Consider the following 20,680-nt stretch of genomic DNA (forward strand, 5'->3'; position numbering starts at 1 on the left):
TTAGTAATTTCTTGTAACTATTTATTAAATAATATGAATTAAGTAAGTTTTTTAATTCAAGGAGGGATCAAAATATAGTAATTTTAACATGCTATTAATTCTTATTTGAATAATAAAAATTATAAACGAACTTCTACCATTGATATTCAAATTTATGCAAGCTTAAGCTGCATGATTATCGTACCTAAACATTTAAAAAAAAATTACAAGAAAAAAAAAGGAAAAAAAATGAGTACATAGGAACATAATTATTGCACAAATAATTTCTAATAAATATAATCTAGATATTCAAATATTCAAAGAACATGAGATGCGGAGGGAGTTAGGCATGAACCTCTCGGAAGCCGTCTTCTTCACCAAAGAGCTAATCTCCGGCGAAAGACCGGCTCCAAAGTCAGCCTCGGGGACTTCAGGGATGGTCGAGAGCGACCCGACTTCATAGAAGACATAAAACCCATCTTTGGGTTGATCTCGAGTCAGAAAAATGGAGCTATTTGAGTTAGGTTTTGATCGGAAAAGCGACCGGAGTATTTTGGAAAGCGAGCGAGATAACTTGGAGGAAGGCTTGGACATGGGCATGGAGACGCAAGGAGGGGGAGCGGAGCTCGGGTGTGGGAGGATAAGTGAGGCATTCATTGATAGTATGAAAGGGAATGGTTTAAAGAAGAGGCCACTTTTCATTATGGTTCACGCCCATGCCATAATAGCCATACAATTTTTTCCCTTACATATCTTACACATTAATTACTTCATCTTAATCCCAACATTATCGTCTTAATTTTTTGTTTATATATTTGGAGTTTTCCCCCATTATTATTTTTCTAAGAAAATATTTTAGAACAAAAAGTCAACTTTCCGATATCTAGGGAACAAAAAGTCAACTTTCCGATATCTAGAGAACAAAAAGTCAACTTACTTACAAATGGTAAATGATAAGTTGAATAAAAGAAAATAGTCAAAAAAGACCGAGAGCATATAACCCTTCATTATTCATTTTCTTTTGTAGTATCCTAGACGAAAGGAAAAAATTTGAATGTGCTATTATTTTTTTAGGTCTGGATATCGAATTATTAAAGAGTTGTATTTATTTTACCTTTAAATGATATTTTCTTTCCCATTTTCTACGACTTTTTCGTCATTTTTTCCCGTTTCTAATGTGTAAGTACATGTAGGTAAGTATGCCCTTAAATATTTTTCATTCTTTTTTTATATTCTTACCTTTAAAATTTAGAAATTTTAAGAGTATTTTTAAATTGGATACAAAATTTAGAGGTATTTTTAGATCAATCGACAACATCATTACTGAAGAGCTTGAACTTGGAAGCATCAAGAACAAGCTTTCGTATAGAAGAGAACGAACCCAAGAGTCCAACCCCAGTGAAGACGACAATAATGGCGAGGTTGATAGAATAGGTGAGGGAGGATTTGGGAGGATTGTGGGTGATGTTATAGAGAAGCATTGGTAGAATGAAATCAAGAGGAATGAAGCAAATAGCACCCACCACGGCACTAATGTCACCAAAGAATGGAAGCATAGCAGCAAAAAAGCCACAGATGATCATGTATATTGAGCGAAGAATGAGCCTTGGAATAAGGTTCCTTTTGGAAAACATTCCTTTCTTCATGTCAGCTGATTGCTTCTCCATTATTTCGTATGCCACTTGTGAGTACACCTGCCCGTTTTCCACCACTATCCATGTATCATTCATAGTTAAACATAAGCAGCAATTATGAGAGGTGAGCACTGACCAGTCCAATGGCGAGGAGTTGAAGAAGAACAAAGATGACAGCGAGCCCAAGAATCCAAGAGGGAGCCAATGGAGGTCCAGTGTCCGGCGTCAGGCTCAGCAGAATATTGGAGCTTGCCCTGTTTCCAAACACCCAATATCCAGATGCTGCAATGGCGTAGAAAGTTACAAATATCACACTGTAACACATCAAAAGCCCTTTCACCATCTTCCCACTAGCTGGAGCTGCCAGAGTTGCCTGTTCACAAATATAGGGATTTGAACATGCTCATTGCAGTGTTGAGGATTATTGGGAGTGAGTCCCACATTCGTTAATTTAGTGGAAGATCATGGGTTTATAAGTGAGGAATACTATCTCTATTGGTATGAGACCTTTTGGGGAAGCTCAAAGCAAAGTCATGAGAGCTTATGCTCAAAGTGGACAATATCATACCATTATGGAGAGTCGTGATTTCTAACATGGTATCAGAATCATGCCCTAAACTTAGTCATGTCAATGGAATCCTCAAATATTGAACAAAGAATTGTGAGCCTCGAAGGTGTAGTCAAAAGTGACTAAAGTGTCGAACAAAGGGTGTACATTGTTTGAGGGCTCCAAAGAAAGAAGTCGAGCCTCGATTAAGGGGAGGCTGTTCGAGAGCTCCATAAGCCTCAAAGGAGGCTTATAGTGTACATTGTTCGAGGGGATGATTGTTGAGGATTATTGGGAGTGAGTCCCACGTTGGTTAATTTAGTGGAAGATCATGGGTGTATAAGTGAGGAATACTATCTCTATTGGTATGAGACTTTTTGAGGAAGCCCAAAGCAAAGCCATGAGAGCTCATGCTCAACAAAGCAAAGCCATGAGAGCTCATGCTCAACAAAGCAAAGCCATGAGAGCTCATGCTCAAAGTGGACAATATCATACCATTGTGGAGAGTTGTGATTTCTAACCTGCAGCATTTCCAATGTCTTCATAACTTATGTGTACAAACTTGAAGATTTATATCATTATAACTATATAGAATATTAAGATTGTTAATCTTATTTAAACGAAGTTGGGTTGATTAGTATTTTACTTGGATTTCAGGAAGGATTCCGTTCCCAAAAATGGCTGCTAAAATGGAGATGGATGTGAAGGCGCTGAAGACCCTTGATTTTGGTGATGATTCTAAGCTATACTCCCTTTCTGGAGCTTCTTTGCTCATTGCTTCAATAACACAAAAGAAGAAGAAAAAAACAACCATGGACATCAAATTTCAAAACTCGTGGGATATTAAAGCAATGGTAATAAATAGTACCTGCAATGATACAAGCAGCAACAATAAGAAAGGCGTAGCCCAAGCTGAGAAGCAGAGAAGCCAGACTGACATGTCTAAGAGAGTGGAAGGTTGGAAGCTGAGACAGAATGATCATCACTCCTGTTACTATCGCTATGAACTCGTACAGTTTCATGGATCCATTTGGGTAAAGGTTTGAATATATTATCTGTATGTCATCCCCAACAGTAAACAAGAACCATATCAATCTTTCCTTTCTTCTTTCACATTTCAGCAGAAAACAAGAAAAGAAAAGTGATCCTACAAACATGTTGTCCACACATTCAAGTTCATATTAAATCCAGTCTTAGACGTTCAAACTAGCTCCTAAACTCTCCCAATCAATTCAGTTTGACCCGTATTGTGAAATCTCACATCGGTTGGGGAGGAGAACGAAACATCCTTTATATAAGGGTGTGGAAACCTTTCCCTAGCATACGTGTTTTTTTGAGGGAAAGCCCGAAAGTGAAAACCCAAAGAGGACAATATCCGTTAGCGGTGGACTTGAGCCATTACAAATGGTATCAGAGCCAGACATTGGGCGATGTGCCAGCTTAGGAGGCTGTCCTCCGAAGAGGGTAGACACGAGGCGATGTGCCAGTAAAGATGCCGGGCACCGAAAGGGGGTGGAATTGGTGGTAGTCCTACATCGATTGGAAGGGGGTGGATTTGGTAGTGGTCCCATATCGATTGGAGAAAGGAATGAGGATGCTAGACCCTGAACGGGGTGGATTGTGAGATTCCACATTGGTTGGGGAGAGAACGAAACATCCTTTTATAAGGGTGTGGATTGTGAGATCTCACATTAGTTGGGGAGGAGAACGAAACCCCCACTGTACGGGTGTGAAACCTTTCCCTTGCAGACGCGTTTTAAAAAGTGTTGAGTAAAGCCCGAAAAAAAAAGCCAAAAACAACAATATCGGCTAACAATAGACTTTAGGCCATTACAAGTGTATAAGCCAAGAAAATGTTCAAAATGTTTAAAAATCAAAATGTAACAACTAACAGGTGTGAAAAAAATATGACAAGTCTGAAAGAATTCAAAGGCCGACTAGAAAAAGATAGCCACCACCCACCTAATAAATGGACGACTACGACCCAAAAGTGAATAGAAAAAGAAGATCAACAAAACTTTCACATGCTTTTATTGGGTCAACATTTCACACTAATATCAGCAGCAGTACGTACTGAGTGTATCTATACATCAACCACACAGCATAAAAACGGTAACTAAACAACAGAGTGAACTGCAAATCAGTGGGCGAAGCTTGCAAGAATGAGATACCTGAAGGCACTGCCCGGAAAGCAAGATTGCTCCAATTCCGACTCCAGTATTGATCGCGGTTTGGATGAATATTACGAAGTAAAACATCCATCCAGATCCTGTTCAAAGTTCAAAATCAAGATCCAAAATACGACCCATTTATAGGGAGACAGAGATCAATAAATAGTAGGAATGGTAGAACAATTTTGGTCTGTGGGGGCGCGGCGCTATAAGAAACTGACAAATTTGTGATACTCATACGTCTCTCAAGGCTTAAAAAAGGCTTAGGGTCTATGCATCTCCGCGTGGATTAAAACCAAAAGATCTCAATGGTTGATCCATTTGGCTCAAATTAGAATTTGATTATTAAGTAATTTTTTTTAATGTAAATAAATAAATAAAAGAATTATAAAATGAGAATTATATAAGAGTAAATGGTATAAAAACAAATTATTACGAGTTTTGAAGTTTTTTGCGTTTTTTAGAACAGAGAATTTCGAGGTAGAAAATTGAAAGGGATATTCTTAAAAATGATACCTAATACGTCGGCGGCGAGTTCCCGGAATCGGATGTGACGGCGACCGGCTTTCTCGCAGTGATCGAGAACCTTCGACATGAGGAAATACGAGTAGAAAGTCACAACTGCCATAATCGTCAAGCAGAAAAACCCTAATCCCCAACCTAATCCTCTGAACGCGTACGGCAGCGTTAGAATCGTCGGTCCGACAATCGCCGTCGTCAAATGGAATCCCGCATGCCACCATTCCCCTGTTTGTTTATTCGTCAATCCAAGGAAACAAAAATCAACGACTCATAATAAAACTCCGTTGTTGTTCTCGATTGTTCCAGAGAATCGAAATTTTTTAAAACAGAGACGATCGCAAAACATCGCAAAACCTCTCTTCTTAATACTTCTTCTTGTTTGCGTTACCTTTGGATTGGAGGACGAATGATGCTCCGGCGTCGGAGATTCGGTCTTCGGTGACCGGAAGCTGAATCCCCATCGTAGTTGTCGCTGTCGGCGGGCGGTGGTGGAATCCAAGGCCGGTACGGAGAGGGAGGCGAAACTGATATTGAGAAGTTCCGGCGAATGATATTTAAAGATGGAATTAAGTCAAACAATTTCGTAATAACGATGTGCCTTGTTTGCTTTTAAAATATCTATTTATTTATTTAATATTATTGTTTTGGGTTGATAACAATGGCAGCAACTAAATTATTTTATTCACAAATTATTTAATCAACAAAGCAAAATCTTAAATCTTTCATTAAATTATTTATGTATCTTTAAAAAAATATAACATAACAGATCCTAACTTGAATTCTAAATATTAGAAACCACAGTTTTAACAAATTTTTTAGTTTTGAAATATTTTGGCAATAAAAAAATATATAATTTCGTTGTTTTAATTATTTTTTTGCTAATAAAATAACAACTTATTTTTTTTATAAAAGCTCTAATTATTTATCCACCCGCTAGAAATGTGGTCGTTCTAGATGACGTTGGCACATGGTTACAATTTTTTTTAATGAATTTTTGAAAACTATGAATTGATTATTTATATTTTATTTTTTAAAAAATACATAGAAATTTAAAAATATATTAGTAATAAATTAGATATCTTAAGAATAAAAACACTTAAATATTTTAAAACATAAAACTATTGTTTTAATAAAAAAAATTAAAATATTTTATAAATAAATGATCAAATATTTTAGTAATAAATTATAGACTCTAAGATAAATACTCCTACACTCTATTTAAGGCAATAATTTCTACATAGTGTATGCTGAGTGTTTATCACTAAGAATTGTGTTCAAACATACATTTCTAAGATCAGCGGAAGAGTGTGTGCGAGTGTTAAACACTAAAATTGTGTTCAACATACACAACTTACATGAGCGGAAGAGCTCGAGAAATCATCAGCATAAAATAAATAATATAACAAACTAATCAGAGGAGGAAGACAAGATTAGCAGCAACTAATCAAAAAAAGTCATTGTTAGGAACCAATCAGGCCTTAATTTCACCAACAGTTTTGTTGTATTCCTCCAATTCCTTTCTGTAAGCATCCATGGCTTCTGCAGCTTTATCATTCCACATCTTCCTCTCCCCTTCACTTAGTTCCTGTTCACCCAACCAAATCAGAAATACAGTCATTAAATACGGTTAAGAATGAAAATTTAATATTATAAAGTTTCAAATAGGATACAAGCTAGCAACAAATATCTACCCATAAAAAAAATATAAACTAATTAAATATAGAAAATAAAATAAAATATACTATAAATTAAATCACAAAGAAGAATATTAAAATATAATATATAAATATATTCCATAAAATAAAATATTAGCCTTCAAGTTGGAGAGGGTATGTTAATCACATCCAACTTGTCGGTGTAAGGTCAACAACACTAAACTTGTCTTTGAGAAGAGAGTCAATAACACTTTTGCCTTCTTAGTAGTGAAAATAAAGAGTGTAGGTCAATAACATTCTACCTGTTCGTGGAGAGGGTATGAATTTTATTTCTCGTTCTTAACTAAAACAATAAAAGATTTAAATCATTACAGTCCAAACCAAATCAGAAGAACAGACCATTTTCAGCACACCCAGAATTCCAAGATGTTTTAAAAAAACAACAAAAAGACAAAATCATCAAAGCCCAAACCAAATCAGAAGAACAGATCATTACTCAGCACACCCAGAATTCCAAAATGTTTTAAAAACAACAAAAAGATTTGAATCATCCAAATCAGAAGAACAAAAAAAAAAAAAAAAAAAAAAAAAGGATCATCCCCAAACCAAATCAGAAGAACAGACCATTATACTCAGCACACCCAGAATTCCAAACAAAATGTTTATAAAACAACAAAAATATTTGAATCATTAAAGTCCAAACCTTCCATTTCACTGAAATCAGTGCATTCACTGTGGAATTGTTGGCTCCTGGCCTCTCCTCCATTACACTTTTCCTTGCTTCTTTGCTGCAGTTCATACAAGAAACCAGCTCAGTATATATAAAAACCTCTTGAAATGCAGCAATTTAGAAAGGGTTGATTTAGTTTGTTCAACCTGAACAGGATGTAAGAGGATGCAGGCTTCTTGGGCTTGTTAGGATCAACACTCTTCTTCCCTTCCTTCTTCTTCTTCTGCCGCTCCTCTTTTGTTTTCTGTTTTTTGTTTGTCATCACACATCCAGAAACTCATGTCAATGGCTAATCCAGGGATATTATGACAGAACAATTTAAAAACCATCTTCTTCTACCTTTATTATAGTCTCGGTTTTCTCTTTCTTCTTCAGCAACAGCAGAGCTTCATGTTTATGAAGCTTCATTAGTTCTTCCTCTTCCTTCTTGAGGATTGCTGCTTCCTCCTCCTTTTGCTGCTTGTACATTTCCATTTCCTGCATGTACTTTTCCTTGTTCTTCCTCGCCATCTGCAAATTCTCAAGAGATATTAATACCGATCTTGGATGAAAATATGAACAAGGAATCTGTTTTTAGTAAGTGTGCTAACCTCTTCGTAAGGACCTCTCTGTTTCTCTGTCATGTTCTTCCACTCCTCACCTGTTATCTTCGCTACCTCTAGAACATTCTTGTTTTCTGCAAGAAGGGATGCACGCCTCTCATTTGAAAAGAGAAAGAATGCAGACATGGGATGCTTGGGCTTCAATGGATCCTTCTCTTTCCTAAGGGGCATTTTATCAAACATCTGTAAGGCACTTGAAAATTAAGGTAGTGTGAAGATAGAGTGAATGTGGCTCTTACTTCTTCTTCTTGTTCTCTTTCTCGGCTTCCCCTTTGAATTGAAGGTATTGATCAAGCAGCTCCATGGCTGTCTTCTGCTTCTGCTCCTCTTCTAACAGCTTCATCGCCTCACTTTCACGCTTCTCTTTAGAAGTGATTTGCAAATAGGCTTGTTTTTCAGCCTGATACCTCTCCTCATATGGCTTCTTCTCATCTGCTGTGACATTCTTCCACTTCGCCCCCAAAATGTTCGAGATCTCCTTGAACTCTGCCTCTGGATTCTCCTTCTTGATCTGAGGACAAAATCCGTAAACATGAAATTCACGAGCAATTGCTTAACAGTTAACAGGTATCATAACCATGAATTATCAGCAGTATAATCTACCTCGTTCCATTGATCTTTGCACCATAAGATGTAAGGTGGAGATGGCCTCTTCTTTTCCGCGCACTTCTTCTTCTCTTTCTTCTCTTGTTCCTTATCTTTCAGAATTTGAATCATAGGGAAGTTCTGATTCAGAAGAAAAAATTTCAACAATTAGAAACGAAAACCTAAAGAGATCCGACGATCCATCTCGGATTTACTAACATTTTTTGTTCATTTCTTCTCAGTAAGCAAGAATCAGAAAGAAACACGAGATACAAGAGATTAAGAAACGAACCATAGTAGGTTTGAACTCCTTCAACTTCTGCAACTTCTTAAATTCGATCTGGAGCTTTTCCTGCTCCATATCTCTCGTCTTAAGTTCTTCATCCTTCTGCTTAAGCATCTCATCTTTGGCTTTCAAAAGCTCCTCAGTCTTCTCCTTATCGAGCCTCAATTGTTGAAGCATGTCCTGCATTTCCTGCAACTCTTTGTCGAAGGACTGCTTCGCCGGCTGCTTCTTCGGCGCAGCTTTGGATTTCGGTTTCTTAGCCGAAGATTGATTCCGAGAAAGGACGATCTCCTCTTCCGATGGCTGTGTCACTTTCGTAACCATGGAGGATTCAGATTGTGGCTCCTCCGGTGTAGAGTTTTTGTCCTTCAGAGCCTTCCGGCTGTTTCTGGGTTTCTTTGTTTTCGGAATTTCAGCAGTGGAAGCCATCGGAGATAGATGGGAACGGGAGCAGAGCAGAGAGCAGGGTAGGGCTTGAGGCGTATTGTAAGAATTCTGTAAAGAAGAGGGTCCCTTTTATAGAGAGATGAAGCTCAACGGTCGGATCTTTTTTTTTTTTTTTTCTTTTCAAAATTCAAATCAATTATTCAGATTGAAGACCTGTTTTGAAATCCGATTTGACCGTTGGTTGATGAAGGTTATATAATATATATATATACCAAAATTCCTTTATTTTTCGGGAAAAATGAAGGGAGCAAGCATTTCATACATGAAACTGTAAATAAATATAACAAAGAAAGACGATGATTTTATATAGAATATTTCTGTGAATAGAAAATGATTATATATTTTTTATATAATTAATTTTACCTTAAAATTTAAATAAATAAATTTTATCTAAAAATATATAGGTTAAATTATAGAAATTATTATCCGGAAAAAATTCTTATTAAAAAATTTCATTTTTACTCTTAAATTTTGAAATTTGTTATAAAAATAATTATCCGAGTTTTTTTTTTTTTTTTTTTTTTTTTTTACAATTAAAATAAGATGGAAAGTCACTTAGTGACCAATATATACAAATTAATCCATCGGATCTACTCGAAACGAAGTGCAAAATCATTGTTTAATCGGAGAAAATGAAGTGGGAGAAATTTTTCTCGTTGCCTAAAATTCATGGGCAATATATTACTCAAAGGATATATCCATGCACCCAAGTACGTTAATAAAATAACAACTCAACGTTACACTAACCTTTACCAATCTTGATATAAATCAACTAGTCAAGACATCCGAGATAAGACAAGACAGGATAAGGAACATACCAAAATTCTAACATTGTAGGAACATGAATTCATGGTTATTAATTAATCTTGCTCCTTGTACATGGATGAGAAATTCTCACCAACATTTATGTTTTTTTTTTTCCCCGAGTTTTGAGCCATTTCTGAATGCAATCACCTCCTAACACAAACTTCAAATTTATATACTCAGACAAACAATCTCACAACTCAGAAAGAATCTAAAGAAAATTTCGAGTTCCACAAGGTATGGGTGTGTACCATTGATTTGATTTAATGTACAAGCGTCGAGTCGGGTTGGGTCGATTGCTGCATTGGCAATCGGCTTCTTTTACACGAAACGGAAGCTGCTGTGCTGCATCTGAAGGAGGATTTCCAAAACTTAAATGCTTGTGTCTGTCACTTTGAGTGTTCTTGGTACTTTCATGCCAAATCCATGTTTTACCTTAGCAATGCTGTTGTTTCAAAGAGTGTTCAAGGTCAAATAAGTTCAGTTTATGAAAGTTTCAGCAAACTAATAGGAGATTTTAATGAGCAGGAGAGCTTACGTCGGGGCGAGTTTTCCCAGGTTATATAACTCTTTTCCAGAATCGTCATCTACGACTCTTCCCGAAATGTCGATTCTATATAATTTATTCGTAGTAGTAGGCAACCCTCTGCTAGAAAGCAACTCTAAATCCCTTTTATGAAGCTCTCTCCCATTGACAAAAACTCCAGTGTTTCCACCAGCACAGTTCCTCGACATTGGATATGTGAACTCGTCGATAAATGGCTGCATGACGAGCAGAGAAAACGTTCGTTCATTAACATATTCGAGCCATTAAACCATAAGAAAGAAGCTAAAAATCAACTGAACTCACAGGAATAATGCCAAGACATGGGTGTCCCATTACACCCCAGAATCCAGCTTGATAATCATACCTGGTAACCACAATTAAGATAACTTTTGTTCATCTTAAAATCATTAATCAGCAAAGCTTAACTTTTGAGAAAGAAACATACCAATAATCTCCTGGGAGAATGGGCCCAGCAAGCTTTTCAGCCTTTTTGACTACATGAGCTGGTAGAGTCTGGCCATTAACAGAAACAGTAGGCCTTCCATTATCAGTAATTTCACTTGATCTTGAAAAATCTCTTAAGTTGTTCTTACTGAGATCCACAAAAAAGGTTTCAGATTCTTCATTGCTTTTGATCTTGCTTTGATTTTCTTCTTCTTCTTCTTTGCTTATTTCCATAGAATCTTGAGAAATATGAATGTTCGAATAATCTTCAAACGAGACGTCCAACTCACTTGGTCCAGTGACATCGTTTATCGCAGTATCCTGATTATTTTCACTTTCCTCTCTGTATTTGCTAGGTTCATCATAAGAAGGGTTGTCAGAATTTGTTAAAGATGGTGCATCTTTTGTAGGCAGGGGATCACAAGTTATAGCTGGGGTCTCTTTTTCCTTGGAAGAAATGAGAGATGAAGTTAGCTCCTGCGTTTTAGTTTCACCAAGATTTGAATCTCGACCGTCCGAGGGCTTGTTGTGGTCGGTACCGATCGATTTGTGACTAGAATTATCAGAGCTTTCTAGAGAGCTGGTAGCATTGACAACTCTTTTGGGGGAACCATCGTCAGGAGAAACTTCTTTGGGCTTGACTTCAGCTGGAACGCTAACGACAAGCCTTCTGTTTTCGACTTTTACGATAATGACAACCGAACAAGCACCACACTGTAGTTTCTGCCAATCCATCTCCAACTTGTAAAGTTTTCTGGGAAGTTTTAGTAATTCCAAGCAACTATTGCACACAATGAATGGAGCACCACCAGCGATGGCATCACGAGATTTTCCATTTCTTCGCAAAACTACAGATGTTCTTGGTCGAACCGGACTGAAACCATCAATCTCTGAATCAAGCTCACTAAGTTGTCTCGAGTGTGGAAGTGCATCTTGAGATGGAAACCGACCAGCACGCTGTAGATTGGAAGCCGTGAGTCCAACTGTTACAGGATTCTCGTTACGATACGTGCTAGATTTGATTGACTCTTTTGGATTGCTTGCATTGCTTATAGGAGAGTTTGGCGCTCTCAAATCCATGAAGCTTTCTGGATAGTGTTCGTGAGGAAGCCGTGGAGGATAGTTTGTCTTTCTTTTCATTTGCTCCTGAAACCGATCCTCATACAGTGGTGTATCTTTCACAACATGCCTTGGAGGATGCAAAAAATCCTCACCATTTCTCTGATGTTGACCCGTTGCTGGAAAGGTTCCATTGCCCCGATCCACATAATGAGGCTCATAGATGAGCGGCGGGCTTCTTGTCGAAGATTGCATCGGGACATTATAAGTAGCTCGACCATAGTACGGATCGACTGCAGCTCTCTCAACAACTTTTGGTCTATCTCCCACATCACAAGACTTAATAATTTGGTCTTTCAACTCATCCAACCTTCTAAGTAGTTCAGCTCGATTCGGGTCTAAACCATCTAAAGGACGTTCATAGTCCTGATTAGACTCCGGATGACCATAGAGCCGATCCACATTAGAACTCGAAGGTCGATCACTAGGATAATGAAAATTCGGAACACCTATTCTATCAGCAATAGCCATGGAGTTTCCAGAATACCCTGTGAATGCATCTCTTTCAATTCTTTGATGCTCAAAAGCCACTCGGGTTCTCGCTGCTCCCATAGGATTAACATAAATATCCATGTCATGTTCGATATTATTTCGTCGAATCCAATTCTCGATACGTTGTGTTTCTTCAACTAAACCAACTTCTTTATCACCAAGACTCTGCATAGACCAAACCCCCTTGGTGTCCTGCCCAATTCTCCTCTCATAATCATCTATATCCTCTCTATCATTTGTTCTAATTGAACTACTGCTAAAGACAGTCCTTCTAGACCTTAAGACCCTCTCTTTTACAGATGGTTCCATGCTTGGACAGTCCCACTTAGACTCAGAAAACACCTAAAATTAATTTCTCAGCAGCTAACCAAGAGAGAATAATAGGATTAAAGCAGATTCATACCTCTAAGAACAGTACAAGCAAGAGATTCTCGCATCTGGGACAGCGAAGAACTCGAATTATCTGCTCATCAGCATAATACAGAACGCAAAAGAAGATCAAAATTAGAAACTCTTCAAACGCAGCAAAGAAAACAAGCAATCAAACAATCCCTAAACCCCAAATCGATCAAAACCCTTTCAATCCATAAAGAAACATATCAGGGCATTTTTAACCTAATTGAAGAACAAATCGACCAAAATCACAAATCCATGACAAGTTTCAATACAAAGAAATAGAAGATTCCATTCAATTTCCTCGTAGATTCGAAGAAAAACAGAGCGAGTTTTACCTAATGAGACAAGCAATCGAATTCAACCGATCACTTGGAATTTGTAATTACGAGAAGATTGCAACGGAGGGAAGATTATTGACAACTTGACCTTCAAGATGCCGACACGGTTATCTCGAATCACTCAACTTGGACTATCTCAAAGCTATGGAGAGAAACATGAAAACGCTGTCATGGTCAGAAAAACGGCATCGTAAGGTGTAATTAGGTGACTTTCCCGCGTTGTGTAATAAAGGAGAGCGCAGATACAATCAAATGGTATAAAGTAAATAACGTTGACCAATCAGGCTACACACACGTTGAGTACAATTACAATTATACCCTCATCGAGACGTGGGGAGCAATCAGGTGCGACAAGGCACATAATGAAGCAAATGCCAGCTGTCGCTACTTTTTTCGTTGAAAATAATATTTATTACCACAAAAATATTTTTTAAACAAACAAAATACAAAAATTTCACGAAATTTTTGTATAATTTATAAAAAAAAATACACGTGTTTGGCAGAAATCTAATGTCTTAAAAAATAAATATTAATTGACTGGGTTTTATTGACTTTTTTTTTTCATTGAAAAAATAGTTGAATCTATTAGAATACGAAAATTTTTGTCGGAAAATATTATTAATAAATTTTTTTTTCTTTTTTTCTTTTGCTATTGTTGGTTGAAAATAGTCAACTTTCTAGAGGATGTGGTAAATAGTGTACTTTAACCGTAGCACGATGGGGTTAATATGAGAAAAATAAAAAGTAATAAAATAATAATAACTTAAAAGACTGAATAAATAAATTATTAAAAAAAGACGAAAATTATGAAGTCAATCGAGTAGTTTGTTTCTTGTATCTAACTCTACCTTGGATTTCTTTATATATATAAATGATTTAAATAGAGTAAATTGTGAAAAAGTATTAGTATTCTTTCCAAAATTATAACATTATTACTGACATTTCTATCTAAATTCTTATCTTTTTATACCATAGCGTAAAATAAATACCAACAAAAATATTATTATAATAATGAAAAACATTTATATTGTTCGACACAACTCTCCACAATAGTGTGATATTGAGCATAAGCTCTCATTTCCCCAAAAGACCTCATACAAATGGAGAGAGTATTTCTTGATTATAAACCTATGATCATTCATAAATTAGCTGAGGTGGGATTTTCTTCATCCAACACATATAAAATATTTATATCTAAATGTCTGACATGAAAAAAAAAAATTTATCATTCTTAAAAAAAAAAAAAAATTCCCTTTGACATTAAATAAACAAAAACCTATAATACAAATATAAATATACAAAAGAAATAATTTATCGAGTCGTCTTTCTCAAACTCTATAAATCTTTGTCGACACGACTAGGCCTAGATCTCGAGCAATTTATGTCTCCTCTAGTGCATTAAATTTTTTTTTATTTCTATGTGAAGATCTCATATACCCTAATCAAAGTTAGGGATCTAATTTGCAATTTTACATCTACCTACAACGTCAAATTCTCTTTTGAATATAGAGAATTTGCTCTTTAGAGAAAAGGATCCTAAAATACCCTTACCGTTGTCGTTTTTCTACAATTTTGATTTATTTCTCGAATGATCTCCATTCTTTTTTAGAACATACCTACAAAGGGAAAATGAAAGGCATTAAAATATCTATACTCAAATAAAAAACAACAAACAAAAACAAGCAATCCTTGTAATCACTACAGCCTTAAAGAATAAAGAATAAGATTCTAAAAATCGAAGGAAAGTCATATCTTAATTGATGGATCAGCTAAGAAACAACTTTCTAGCAATTATCCCTGAGTGGCTAATGACTGCCTAGAAAAGATTCAGAAACATATTAATAAAGGAACCAGACAAAGTCAGTCAATCAATTAGTTGCATGCAAGAAAAGAAAGCAATATGCATTAAAATAACAAAAGAAAAAAAAGGTGGAAAGAAAGCAGGTATATCAAGAGATGTACTAATTAGCCACGTCCAAGACTTTGTCGAGGATGGTTGGGAGAGGAGTCCCACTTCGACTAATTAAAGGGTTGATCATGGGTTTATAAGTACCCCATTGGTACGAGTTTTTTTGGAAAAACCAGAAGCAAAACCATGAGAGCTTATGTTTAAAGTGGACAACATCATACCATTGTGGAGGGTCGTGATTCCTAAGAAACTCATTCCAATAGAGAGAGTATTCATTAATTATAAACTCATGATCGTTCCCTAAATTAGCCGATGTGGGACTTTCATCCAATACCTCCCCTCGAACAAAGTACGCCTCCCCTTAATTGAGGCTCGAGTCCTTTTTCTTTTTGGAGTCCTTTGTTTGACATTTGAAGATTCTATGGACATGGTTAAGTTTAGGGCATGGCTCTGATACCATGTTCGATGAACACGAATTTCCACAATGGTATGATACTATCCACTTTGAGCATTAGCTCTCATGGCTTTGCTTTGGGTTTTCTCAAAATGCCTCATTCTGATGGAGAGAGTATTCCTTTATTGTAAACCCATGATCATTCCCTAAATTTGTCGATGCTAGACTTTCATCCAACACAAAAAAGAAATATGAGTACTAAAGGGAGTGGTGATTGACTTACTTACTATCTTACACTCTGGCCTCCTTTAACATTCAACTTCAAGACCTCATCCTTGAGAAAATCATAGCGGTCCCGATGATACTCTATCAACATGCAAAGTTGCCTTATCGCTTCTTTCTTCTCCTCTTTCAGATCCACCATACCTTCATTCTTCTCTTCCATCATCTTCTCCAATTCTCTCTGTCTCTTTTCAAGTTCGTGGATTGCTTCAACCAATCCATCCTTCTCAGATCCTTCCTTGTTGGCCTTAATCTCCAACTTCTCAACCTGTTGTACTAATATGGATTCCCTCTCTTTCTTATCTTCAAGTTGTTTCCCAAGGTCTGCCACCTCTTTTTTTAGGCCTTCTGTTTCTTCAATAGCATTTGAAACCCAACTCTTTGTAAGCCGTAGATCGCGGGATGTCTCCATAACACACTTCTCATACTTTGCATACTCCAATATGAATTTCCTGATGACACATTCCAGTTGAGAGAGGTTACTGTTAATGTTTTCTGAAACAGTTGATATCGCCTTTTGATACGTTACTTTGTTAGCAACAACTGTTGCAGATAGTCCATGAATTCTTTCCTCAAGCAATTTCCGTTCCTTTTGATATTTCAATTCAGCTTTCCGAAAAATCTCTTCCTTTTCCGTTAATAATTGTTCTGTAACACGAAGCTTCTGGTTTGATAAACGAAGCTTGACTTCGATCGTGCGAGCGTTTTCAACTAGGCTATTTATCTCATCACTTTTTACTTCCAGCTCTCTTTTAAGATCCTCAACCATTAGCTCCAGGTCATCTTTCACTTGCTCCTTTGATCTAATGTCATTATGAAACTCTCGACTCATTTCTGCCATCTTCATTTCTGCATTATCAAGCTTTAGCTTACATTCTTGAAACTCATCATTTAGCTTCTTGTATGCATCCTCGTGTTCCTTCAGATTTCTTTGATGATCAGCAATTGATCTCAACAACTCAACTTTCTCATTTTCAAGTTGTAAATTGAGAGATTTCTTTTCTTCTGCTGTAATTGTCAATTGACTGTTCAGTTGATCAACCATGGCGTTTAATTCTTCTCTAACTCGTTTACCTTGTTCAATCTCCTTCCATGCAATCTCCTTTTCCTTGATCAACCCATCTTTCTCAGTTTCAATATCTTTCAATCTTCCATTGAGTTCTGCTTCTATCTTAACAGCATTGCTCAGCCTCTGACTCATCTCTTCAATCGTCCTCTGCGCAGATTCCTTTTCCTTGATCAAATATTCGTTTTCAATTCCAATATCTTTCAACCTCTCAATCAATTGCGCTTCCAATTTTCCGGCAGCACCCAGTTTCTGATTCAGCTCTTCAATCTCGAGAAGAAATTTAGATTTTTCAACACCCCAGGTTTCTGATTCAACCTTCAAATCTCTTGTGATCATATCTGCTTCATGTACCCTACTTAAAGTTTTCAAGTGCTGTGAGTTCAGAGCTTCCTTTTCTTCCATTGTGGCTGACAACTTCTCCTTCAACTGATAAGCCAAAGCCTTCAATTCATCTATAGTTTTTTCCCCTTCTTCAATCTTCCTCCTTGCAGTCTCCTTTTCTTCAATGTAGTTATTCATCTCTGTTTCCATACCTTTTAATCTCTCATTCAACTCAGATTCATTCCTACCAGCATTACTTAACGCCAGATTCAGTTCTTCGATTTCAAGCTGAAATTTAGACTTCTGAGAGTCCCAAGTCTCAGCTTCAACCTTCAAATCTCTGATAATTCCATCTGCTTCTTGTATCGTACTTAAAGCTGTCAGATGTTCTGAATTTAGGGATTCATGTTCTTTACTTGTAGTTGCCAATATCCTTTTCAAATCGGCTACTTCTGAAAGTGCTGCGTCAAGTTCCTGCTTGATTTCACCAACTTCTTGGAATTCTCTCTCCAACCCTCGATCATCTTTGCTGACCTTTTTCTTTGAAGAATCATCTGAATCCGAGTCGGATGAACTAGATGAAGAGCTTTCCTTTTCTCTTCTTTTTTGAAATTTTCTTCTCAATTCTCCGGTTAGGCTGTCGTATTGTTCATAGAGGGCCTGGTAAACGTTAAGGAAATCATCAATTAATTCATCAATGGACTGTTTCTTGCGAATTTCTGATTGGTCGTGGTCTTCTACTCCTAGATCTTCACCTTTTATGAGTTGTCTAATTTTATTCACCTTGTCCTCGATAACTGCATCAAAAATGTAAAATGTAAGATAATGGGTGAAAACCACCAAAAACTACATAAATCAAAAGGAAAATATCCCTTAATTACCTGATTTATTTCCTTTGAGCCGTTCATTTGTTTCTGGATCAAGGTAACTCCCAAATAGAGACTTCAAAGAATTCCTGAACCGGTGCTTTGTCATCTCCTGGGAATATCAACTTCCCCTAGCAAGCGCACATTAGCACATGGACGTTCAAGAGTCCAAGCCTGAAAAATAAAATTCAAATTACTCGAACATTTTTATACCATTAAAGAACATTTAAGGGATAAAGAAGATGTACACATATGCCACGTTGGAAAATATCAGCATACTAGTAATAAATAATTTTTTTTATTAACTTTAAATTTTTTTCTTTTTATCTAATAGAACAGTAAACTTTAAAAGTATGAAAACATCCTTGTACTTTCTTTTTTTATTTATAAATTTTATAAAAAGTTAATAAAAAAAGGACACGTATTTATTAAATATAAAATTGAAAAATTTAGAAATTCATTTAATAGTATTAAATTTTTTTAAAAAATTGAAAGTTTAGGTAATAGGGCAAGCTAGCTTACATTATTTGCAGCTAATTCATGAATAAATAGACTCTACCAGATCGCACATGGCCGGGGCCTACTTACAAAAGCAGCTTTTATCACAATCTGAATCGATTAAAACCCCGACGAAAAATACGTAAATAATAGCCTAGTGCATATTTCAATTAAAACATTATGACTTTCGTAATAAAGACAGCGTGACATGATTTATATGATAATTAGGAAACTATTTCATTCTAATACATAATGTAAGCAAACGGCGCACGATAGCATATGCTGCATACGATAACTTCTAAAAAGCGCCGAACTCAGCAATTACGAAGATACCCTCATCAGAAAAGACAGCTATTACATTAGAAAAGATAAGCTGTTCCTTTTTGTTGGTTGTGCCATGCAAAACGACTACATCATTATCACAAATTTGAAATGTATGCCAATTAACAGATTTTTTTTTTAAAAAATAAAAATAAAATTATAGGTTTTTCCATTTGAACGATAAGTATGAGAAAATTAAATGCGGGAATATTAATTCCATATAGAGACAAAATTTGTTACCTGAAAATTCACTTTACTCTTTCCTCCGCCTTCCTCATGGCGGATCAACCAAGAGTGATATTCCTGGATCCGGCACGGAGACATCGAGAAACAAGAATCGGTTACAGAGGAAAATAAGCACAAAATTCCAATCAACTCTAACAAATTAGCGGAACCAAAATCGTTGTGAGTGTTAGACGAACACGGCTCTCATGGCTTTGCTTTGGGTTTCCCCAAAAGGCCTCATACCAATGGAGTTAGTATTCCTCACTTATAAACCCATGATCATTCCCTAAATTAGTCGATGTGGGACTTCCATCATCCAACACCTCCCCTCGAACAAAGTGCGCCTCCCCTTAATCGAGGCTCGACTGGGCTTGGCTCCTTTTCTTTAGGAGTTCTTTGTTCGATATTTGAGGATTTGAGGATTGGCACGACTAAGTTTAGGGCATGGCTCTGATACCATGTTAGACGAACACGACTCTCCACAATGGTATGATATTGTCCACTTTGAGCATAAGCTCTCATGGCTTTGCTTTGGGTTTCCCCAAAAGGCCTCATACCAATGGAGTTAGTATTCCTCACTTATAAACCCATGATCATTCCCTAAATTAGTCGATGTGGGACTTCCATCATCCAACAGTGAGAACATTTTCTGTTTCAGCAGGAAAAGTTTTGAAGTGATCGAGTATACAGCGGAATAGATTCATACAGAAATCCTAAAACCATCAGATTCGCTTTAAAATAGGAGCAGTAATCGCTTCAACTCAATTAAAAAGAAGTCCATCCGCTATCCGAAACTATCAATTTAAACTCAACAGAAGATCCAATCAAACCAAATAAACATTGAGAGAGAAAAGAAATCATCCAAAACGATTTCGAACTCAAGCAATCATCAACCTCGATCCAAACACAAGGATCCGATCAATCCGAAAATTCCAGAAACAAGAAATGAGAGAATCGATGTAAAGAGAACAAACACCAGAAAATTACACAACGAATTGAACTCCAACATCAAGTTATAAGGCAAAATTTCAACGAAATCAGAAGATGAACTACAGTAGAAACGAAACAATGAAATTGAAAGAAGAATTAAGAAAAAAGAAGAAAATCACCTGGAAATCAGAGGAAGACGGGTAGGTAAGAGCAAGGAAAAGCAGGAAGACAGGTGGAGAGAGAGAAATCGAAGAGATTAACAGAAAATGAGAATTAAAAAAATGAAAAGAAAAAGGAAGAAAATATAATAATGGAAGAGAAAATGGTTCAAGTTTAAAGATTAGAGCGCTCAAAATACACAAAGCGCGACTGATATAGCATTTAAAGATTATCCCATATTTTTGCCCTTAATATCGTCGTATAATTACATAAATGCCACTGAGATTTTAATCCCACCCCTTTTCTTTTCGTATGAACTGTTTGGTTTTGGTCGTTCCCGCTAATTTTTTTTTTTCTTTTTCTTTTATTTTTGTCGCCCTTGAATTACAGAAACCGAGAAAATGACGT

The 20,680-nt window shown here is 36.5% G+C and overlaps 5 protein-coding genes across 11 annotated transcripts; all 5 read right to left on the reverse strand.

Annotated features, from left to right (window-relative positions):
- Positions 1-129: 129 nt before the first annotated feature.
- Positions 130-1,108, reverse strand: LOC147789389 (uncharacterized). The gene has a single exon (XM_087117733.1). It carries the CDS (start codon positions 679-681, stop codon positions 289-291), a length of 393 nt encoding a protein of 130 aa, XP_086973859.1. The 5' UTR covers positions 682-1,108; the 3' UTR covers positions 130-288.
- A 118-nt stretch (positions 1,109-1,226) lies between these two features.
- Positions 1,227-5,452, reverse strand: LOC111809769 (putative GABA transporter 2). Its single transcript, XM_087117732.1, has 7 exons — positions 5,242-5,452; positions 4,848-5,078; positions 4,332-4,429; positions 3,029-3,215; positions 2,807-2,937; positions 1,750-1,986; positions 1,227-1,673 (listed from the first exon to the last, which is right to left on the reverse strand). The coding sequence occupies exons 1-7, from the start codon at positions 5,312-5,314 to the stop codon at positions 1,284-1,286; spliced, it is 1,347 nt and encodes a 448-aa protein (XP_086973858.1). The 5' UTR covers positions 5,315-5,452; the 3' UTR covers positions 1,227-1,283.
- A 594-nt stretch (positions 5,453-6,046) lies between these two features.
- LOC111809770 (high mobility group B protein 13) lies at positions 6,047-9,206 on the reverse strand. The gene is made up of 8 exons (XM_023696194.2): positions 8,718-9,206; positions 8,444-8,566; positions 8,080-8,351; positions 7,829-8,000; positions 7,578-7,748; positions 7,385-7,482; positions 7,212-7,296; positions 6,047-6,438 (listed from the first exon to the last, which is right to left on the reverse strand). Exons 1-8 carry the CDS (start codon positions 9,138-9,140, stop codon positions 6,325-6,327), a joined length of 1,458 nt encoding a protein of 485 aa, XP_023551962.1. The 5' UTR covers positions 9,141-9,206; the 3' UTR covers positions 6,047-6,324.
- A 785-nt stretch (positions 9,207-9,991) lies between these two features.
- Positions 9,992-13,514, reverse strand: LOC111810233 (uncharacterized). 4 transcript variants are annotated; one of them, XR_015411783.1, is made up of 6 exons: positions 13,296-13,514; positions 10,955-13,027; positions 10,813-10,873; positions 10,501-10,724; positions 10,214-10,407; positions 9,992-10,125 (listed from the first exon to the last, which is right to left on the reverse strand). XR_015411783.1 is itself a non-coding variant. In XM_087117730.1 (6 exons), the coding sequence occupies exons 3-6, from the start codon at positions 12,871-12,873 to the stop codon at positions 10,335-10,337; spliced, it is 2,277 nt and encodes a 758-aa protein (XP_086973856.1). In that variant the 5' UTR covers positions 12,874-12,906; positions 12,968-13,027; positions 13,296-13,514; the 3' UTR covers positions 9,992-10,334. The 4 variants fall into 4 exon arrangements, 3 of the variants coding, with proteins under 3 accessions (XP_086973856.1, XP_086973855.1, XP_086973857.1); XM_087117730.1 differs by having other exon boundaries at positions 9,992-10,407; positions 10,955-12,906; positions 12,968-13,027; XM_087117729.1 differs by having other exon boundaries at positions 9,992-10,407.
- Positions 13,515-14,535: 1,021 nt separating this feature from the next.
- LOC111809966 (myosin heavy chain-like protein) lies at positions 14,536-20,458 on the reverse strand. 4 transcript variants are annotated; one of them, XM_087117611.1, is made up of 6 exons: positions 20,293-20,458; positions 19,199-19,261; positions 18,662-18,719; positions 18,155-18,313; positions 15,885-18,070; positions 14,536-14,914 (listed from the first exon to the last, which is right to left on the reverse strand). In XM_087117611.1, exons 4-5 carry the CDS (start codon positions 18,246-18,248, stop codon positions 15,888-15,890), a joined length of 2,277 nt encoding a protein of 758 aa, XP_086973737.1. In that variant the 5' UTR covers positions 18,249-18,313; positions 18,662-18,719; positions 19,199-19,261; positions 20,293-20,458; the 3' UTR covers positions 14,536-14,914; positions 15,885-15,887. The 4 variants fall into 4 exon arrangements, with proteins under 4 accessions (XP_086973737.1, XP_086973736.1, XP_086973738.1 ...); XM_087117610.1 differs by having other exon boundaries at positions 18,662-18,748; XM_087117612.1 differs by lacking the exon at positions 18,662-18,719 and having other exon boundaries at positions 15,889-18,070.
- Between the last annotated feature and the right edge of the window lie 222 nt (positions 20,459-20,680).

This window comes from Cucurbita pepo, chromosome 14, assembly GCF_057944985.1.
Source record: "Cucurbita pepo subsp. pepo isolate OVF chromosome 14, ASM5794498v1, whole genome shotgun sequence".
Classification (NCBI taxonomy): domain Eukaryota; kingdom Viridiplantae; phylum Streptophyta; class Magnoliopsida; order Cucurbitales; family Cucurbitaceae; genus Cucurbita; species Cucurbita pepo.

Bases quoted from the DNA above. Each gene is read 5' to 3' on its own strand.
- LOC111810233 (XM_087117730.1), bottom strand. From the start codon at position 12,873: ATGGAACCATCTGTAAAAGAGAGGGTCTTAAGGTCTAGAAGGACTGTC. The intron at 10,725-10,812 runs GTGAGTTCAGTT...CTCGTCATGCAG, and splicing joins CATGTCTTGGCATTATTCCT to CCATTTATCGACGAGTTCAC. The intron at 10,408-10,500 runs GTAAGCTCTCCT...TTGAAACAACAG, and splicing joins CTGGGAAAACTCGCCCCGAC to CATTGCTAAGGTAAAACATG.
- LOC111809769 (XM_087117732.1), bottom strand. From the start codon at position 5,314: ATGGGGATTCAGCTTCCGGTCACCGAAGACCGAATCTCCGACGCCGGA. The intron at 4,430-4,847 runs GTATCATTTTTA...AACTTTGAACAG, and splicing joins ACTCGCCGCCGACGTATTAG to GATCTGGATGGATGTTTTAC. The intron at 1,987-2,806 runs GTAAAATACTAA...ATTTGTGAACAG, and splicing joins GAATCCTTCCTGAAATCCAA to GCAACTCTGGCAGCTCCAGC.
- LOC147789389 (XM_087117733.1), bottom strand. From the start codon at position 681: ATGAAAAGTGGCCTCTTCTTTAAACCATTCCCTTTCATACTATCAATG.
- LOC111809966 (XM_087117612.1), bottom strand. From the start codon at position 18,248: ATGACAAAGCACCGGTTCAGGAATTCTTTGAAGTCTCTATTTGGGAGT. The intron at 18,071-18,154 runs GTAATTAAGGGA...TTTTTGATGCAG, and splicing joins GCTCAAAGGAAATAAATCAG to TTATCGAGGACAAGGTGAAT.
- LOC111809770 (XM_023696194.2), bottom strand. From the start codon at position 9,140: ATGGCTTCCACTGCTGAAATTCCGAAAACAAAGAAACCCAGAAACAGC. The intron at 7,297-7,384 runs GTTGAACAAACT...TATGAACTGCAG, and splicing joins TCCTCTTACATCCTGTTCAG to CAAAGAAGCAAGGAAAAGTG. The intron at 6,439-7,211 runs GTTTGGACTTTA...TTGGGTGAACAG, and splicing joins TGATTTCAGTGAAATGGAAG to GAACTAAGTGAAGGGGAGAG.